The 6,328-nt window shown below is 33.9% G+C and overlaps 1 protein-coding gene across 1 annotated transcript in view; it reads right to left on the bottom strand.

The window, feature by feature from the left end:
* Positions 1-279: 279 nt before the first annotated feature.
* PHF6 (PHD finger protein 6) overlaps positions 280-6,328 on the bottom strand; it is a 23,948-nt gene continuing 17,899 nt past the window's right edge. The window contains exons 4-5 of the mRNA XM_017864141.1: positions 3,748-3,877; positions 280-3,412 (exon numbers count right to left, since the gene is read on the bottom strand). Coding sequence (XP_017719630.1) covers positions 3,748-3,877 — 130 coding nt within the window. The 3' untranslated portion in view covers positions 280-3,412. The remainder of the gene's footprint in view (positions 3,413-3,747; positions 3,878-6,328) is intronic.

The raw sequence follows: 6,328 nt of genomic DNA, 5'->3' as shown, positions 1-6,328 counted from the left end.
TTAAACTATGGGTATCTGAACCATGTAATAAAAAAACCAAGATGTAATGCAGTTCGACTGTACTTACAAGATTGCAGTTTCTCTCCATGATAAAACCTTTATATTGTGAAACTTTGAACTGAATTCAAATTCACATTTTTTTCTCCCACATTTGTTTAATGAAAAGTTATTAAGCTAGGCATTTTACTCTGAAATAAAGCAAGATTAAAAGGAACACAATACTATTGCTGTTATCAAATAAGCTTCAGTATACACTTTCACAAAAAAGACAAACAAATATGAAAGTCATAAGTCATTTATTGAATGAATAGTATATGCAAGAATACCAATAAAAGGAAACTAATACTACAAACTACAATTTTGAAAATAAAGCCAATATAACAGGAACAAAATATACATAACATGAGAGGAATGTTTGATTTTTGACCCATAATGCATTCCTTATCTTTACAATTAACCTAAATGTCTGTTAGAACAAAACTGTATACCTTGGTCTAACTTCAGTGCTTTTTTTAAAAAGCAACAACACTCTAGAACATTTTTTCTTTTGCTTTGAGATATTTGAGATTCACACATTTGTTCAAGTACACAGATTTTGATTCAATAGCAGATCTACAGATCTTGTTATCTCTTAATATCTTGAGTAGCATGTACTTCTGAGCAAGTACTATCTGAAATTCTAAAACTGCTGATCCTTGAAATAAAATTTACCTCAGTTGTGGGTTTTTAATAACTTGAGATGAAAGTAAAATTCACCCCTACCCCCCTACCCCCAGGAACAAAGAGCTCTTATTAAAAGTATAGAAACTCAAGTCTATCTTTCTACTCTAAAGAACATTTCCTACTAACATTTCTGGTAAGGCAATAAATGCTCCAGAATAATCTTCAATATACGCTTGCAAAGATTACACTGTTTAATATCAATAACAAAAAACAAAACAAAAAAAGAAAAAAGAAAGAAAAAAGACGCTTCAAAATTTCAGGCTAAAATATGCATAAAAGACAGTAACGGCAGTATTTTTTGAAATGATGTAAATGTTATATACTTATCAAATAATGTCATGCTTATTAAAACTACAGTTAAAGACTTAAGAGATGTACAGTAAATACACTGCTGAGGTCCATTTTTCTAAATATTAATACCACAATGTAATTACTACCCAGAAGATGATGATGCTACTTGGGAACATAAGTACTGTACAATTTTTACATTGTAAGGCACTTTTACTCAGCATGTGACGAAAACATGATTAGAGAATCAAAACATTGGAGGTTTACAACCAAACATGATTTTTCATGTGAATTCAATTTACATTTGAATTTTTAATGCAAGATTGTTTAGCCAATCACACCACAGTGAGAAAAACAGGTAGTCAGCCACTTATCTAGCCAACCAAAAGGTAAAGTGCTATTCTGGTTGCTAGTGGCAGAAAAAGGGCTGAAGAAACCCATACAAAGTCATACATTTTACTACATAACAAATTCATCAACTGACAGCTATAGTATTTGAACTCCTTTATATAATTATTGACTGGCCATGATTACCCCTGGCACCTTCCATTTTTCCTAAAAAAAAAAAAAAATGATTACAGTAGTTGTTCAAAAATGAAGGAGCTCTGTTGTCCCATGGGTAAGTCTATGGCACACAATGTAAAAAATGATCTAGACACAGTGATTTAAGGATTTTAAAATAATGATTTTCAAGCTGTTGTAAGGAAAGAAAGTACAGATCCTTTGGGAGAAGTCACATAGCTTGGTAAACAAACAGCTAGATCTGTCCTTGCACTTCAAGTCATGAATTTTGAAAATCACATACACACAAAAACCTAATGGCATATTAAGAGCAAAAAGAGAAAACATACAGGGCAACCCACTACTAAAGCTAGTTTCCTTCTAAAAATAGTAAAAGATGGTTAAAATAAAAGCAAGCATTGAGTCCCTTGATTTAAGTAAATGTGTGAATACACACTTGACAAACATGACCTTAAGGGACTCACAGTTTTTAAAAAAAGCAGTCATTAAGCACAGTGTAATTTTCCACCTGTTACATTTTAAAAATGCTGCTCTATCAGATGTAGAATATCTCAATGTACAGTCAAGTTAACATGATTATTCCTTATTTAAAAATCTGCTTTATTGCGGTGGCTTAATAATTCAACTAGTCAAAATCCCTTCCCTTGGTATTGAGGTGCTATGGTAATATCAGGCAGACCACAACTAAAGTTATTTGGTTTTGCCATAAAGAAATGCATAAATGTGCTTCAGCAGGTAAGTGGAAGAAAATATCACTACCTAGAAATGCCAGTGTGAAAATCCTTTCTAAAAAGCTGGGTTCTTAGGCTTTCAAAACCAATTCTGACAATCGATAAAACACCACCAAACCCTACAAGAAGAAAAGTAGGGCACAAAAGCCTATTTTATAGATAACCAAAGCAATGACTGAAAACATTAAAATATTAAATAAAGTTTCTAAAATAGTGGTCACAAAAGTAAAAATAAATACTGTTTTATGCAAAGACTTTTTTACTCCTACAGCACGAGACCTCCTTACGTACTTTGCGCCAGTATGGGAAGTGTTCCACACAACAGGGCACTTGAGAGGAACACGTCTCGGACATGATGTCTGAAGTCCTTAGCAAGCGGTAACCCTTTCTTTACATCTTAAAAACATTTAATTTGCTGTTGCCAAATGTTAGTTTAAACTTGAAGGACTCAATCATTTTGCCAGAAGTCCTCTGTATAACATAGAAAGAGAGGAGGTGTGCTGTCAAGAGAATTTTGGCAAAAGCACTGGAGCTCATAGCTTATAATTAGCAGTTGCCTGAGTCCATGCTGGTCAGTGAGAACAACTTTAACAGGAACCAAATGAAAAGCTTTAGCGTACTTCTTGGAAGAGATTTTTAGCATGTGCTGTTAAAGCCAAGAGAAAAAGAAGGTTCTCTTCATTTCTAGCCTCCATTACTTGAGTGTGAAAAAAAAAATTCACAAATTACCACGTGCTGCCACCAGTGGCATGTTTGCATTGTAAAGGAAAATTTGCTTATGCTTTCCTTTGAGTATGGATCCACTAAACAAACTTAAACACTCTAAACAGCAGAACTTTGTTCAGTCCAGAAATATAGCTTACTTTGTTTCATCTGCTTTAACTGTTGACACTATACACAGGGTTAATAGTGTTTCAGCTGCTTCCCAGAAACTGCAAACTATAGCTAAGTAATATCAACATGTCAAACTCAGCCTTCTAGTGAAGGCTCATAAAACAAACAAGACATTTTTAGGCAGTTCAATGAAGGATCTAAGAGTTGGGCAGTAAAAAGTTACAAACCCTTTTTGATTTTAGAAAACAGTGAAAAAAGAATAGTAGTTATGGATGTCTTATTCATTCCCAGTTTTCTAACTCTGTCCCATGAACCTGTTTAAAAGATGATAAAAAAATGTAAAATATGATGCTGGAGGGGAACACAATCAATATAATGTTATTGAGGAGTGTGATTATCTTATTGATTTGACATTACAACTACACTTATTGATAAAGCAGATAGCTTGTTTTTACGGTTACAAAATCAGCTAGTTAAAAAAAAAAAAAACTACTATGCAAGCCTACAAAATCCTCAGCATTTTAGTAACATGCTCTTAACTAAACATAATAGGATTTAAAAAAATCTTACTGCATACCATTACTTCAACATGTATATATCAGCGTGTATTGTATCCTCACAACAGATCCCATATAATTAACTTTCATACCTAGTTTCCATTAAGTTGCTGCTGAGTTAGTTGTTGCTGATCAATTTCTACTTTTCCTCGGCTTTTACTCTCTCGTTCCTCATCTTCTTCATCTCTCTCATCATTTCCGCTATGATTTTTACAGTATAGTCTATAACGATGAAAGGCAAAAATCTCAAAATGCTTTGTCACTGTTGAACATTCCTACCAACATTAGTGGATGAGGCTAGTGCCCATTTAAAACATGAGTTTCCTCATCCACACTTTAGAAAATACTCCCCAATTAGTTACAGACCCATTTTTATCTAAAAGATAGGAAAACACACTACTATTGAGATAATAAAAGTTCATCTGAAACAAAATCTCTGGTTTAAGATGACAGTTATCATAAAGCAATTCCTCATTTTGCCCAATGAGATTAAAAGCAAAGTTTTGGCCAACTTAAAAATACCAACCTTCAGGTATACTGATGAAATAATCAAATTCTATAAATTTGTTTCATATATTTAACTCAAAATCACATTTCAGGAAATATATATTCTATCTATACTGCTGCCTTCTGCTCACATTTGATGAAACAATTTTACTCAAACTCTTCAAATGTCTTTTCATTATCAGCATCCTAGCCTTCACTGGAATACCTACATGAGTCATCTAACAGTTTTCCGGCACTGCATTTGGCTATGTCTCTTTTAATTTAGACTGGTCCTTCCAACTTCTTGTTTTTACATGACACTGACTTTTTAGGATGAGATCCGACCAGACAGTCTGTCAACTGTAGCACATTCTGGACTTGTCTAATTGTGGTACTGTTTTATTTGGTTCTCTCTCGCCCTGTATTTCTTATACACTGGGAATAAGGTCTAAGGGCTTGGTCAGCTTCAGGTTCAGCTTTTCTTTTTCAGTCAAGACATTTTGTAGGCAATCCTGCATACTTCAGGAGGCATCTAATTTCAAAATATCCTGCTACTGGGTAACACTATGTTTGGTCATTTGGTTAAAGTAGTGGTGATGGCCAGATTTCTCCATTGTAAAGGTAGGTTTTCCCCTTTAAATCTGGCAAGTTATCTCTGGAGTGACACTTTGATTATCATGCTTGGTTCTAACCTTTTATTTGGGTATACAGACTGTATATTTAAAGTTCATTAAGTTTTTAATAAAAATCATAATATAGGTGATTTGGACAATCAAACAAGGGCAGGCTGATTTGAGCCCTTTTTTTCTTTTTGTATTATACTTTAAGTTCTAGGGTACATGTGCACAATGTGCAGTTTTGTTACATATGTATACATGTGCCATGTTGGTGTGCTGCACCTGTTAACTTGTCATTTACATTAGGTATATCTCCTAATGCTATCCCTCCCCCCTCCCCCCAACCCCACGACAGGCCCCGGTGTGTGATGTTCCCCACCCTGTGTCCAAGTGTTCTCATTGTTCAATTCCCACCTATGAGTGGGAGGCGATTCCTCAGTTTTATGTCTATTATACATAAGACAACAATGGAAGAATGCTTAGAACATGTTCACTGGATGCCCTCTTGTGGTCAGCAATAGATAAAAGAAATCATCTAGGAATTCACATGTCTAGTTTAGATTATCTAAACTAAGTCTAATATTTGAGTAGAATAAAAGGCAAAGGTGGGGTTCAGGACACAGTAGACAACAATAACAACTGACTTTAGTTTTGTTCATTATTTTTCTTTTTAGTCTTAAAACATTTTCAATAACTTTCAAAGAGCTAGGGAGAATTTGTACACTTCAAATACTACACATTGGGAACTACCTCTTTTTACATTTTTAAATCATGAGTTTAAATATCAAGAGTGAGATTCCTACACAATAGCACCTACGAAGAATCTTCCCATAAAATATAACCTGAATCTAATTAAACTTCTGAACCAACTTCTAGTTTACAAGAAATGGGAGAGAGGGATAGAGACACAAGTAAAATGACATCATGAAATGGCAAAGAGACAAATCTAGAATGTGGGACTTAGGACAATTTATCGAGGCTCTTCAATAAGTAAGGGGACAAGTATTTGTCCGTATTTAGACTTAAGAGACATATCAAATGCAATGGATGGACCTTGCATGTATCCAGATTTGAACAAATTAAGTCTAAAATGAGATTTTTTTTACACAACTGGGCAAATGTGAAAATGGATTGGGTATAAGATGATACTAAGAAATAATTGTTAATTTTACAAAGTGCGATAATGGAATAATAATTATATAATGACAAGGGATCTGGAATTTTGCTTTAATATATATACTTCAGGAAAATAAACAATATACTCCAGGAAAATAAACAATTAGATAAAGCAACTGTGGCAGTAACTTGGTAACTGCTGATATGAGGACTTGTTATACTATTCTGTTTTTGTTTACATTTGAAAATCATCTTTTTAATAGAAAGTTTCCTCTAAAAGGGCAAGTGCTTTGTTGTTGGAGCAACTTTTAATCATTTTACGGGATTAGTTTTTACTTGCAGAATATTTCCCATAGGCCCTTATATGGCCTTCACTAGTCTAGGTGCCAAGGTCACAGGTGTCAACTGGTCAAACAAGGTCCCTGCTGTCACAGAACTCCTTTTTTTTTTTTTT

Source organism: Rhinopithecus bieti, unplaced genomic scaffold (genome assembly GCF_001698545.2).
Source record: "Rhinopithecus bieti isolate Rb0 unplaced genomic scaffold, ASM169854v2 scaffold_75557, whole genome shotgun sequence".
Classification (NCBI taxonomy): domain Eukaryota; kingdom Metazoa; phylum Chordata; class Mammalia; order Primates; family Cercopithecidae; genus Rhinopithecus; species Rhinopithecus bieti.
The sequence above is the reverse complement of the archived record's forward strand: the minus strand, read 5'-3'. Positions and strand labels throughout refer to the sequence as shown.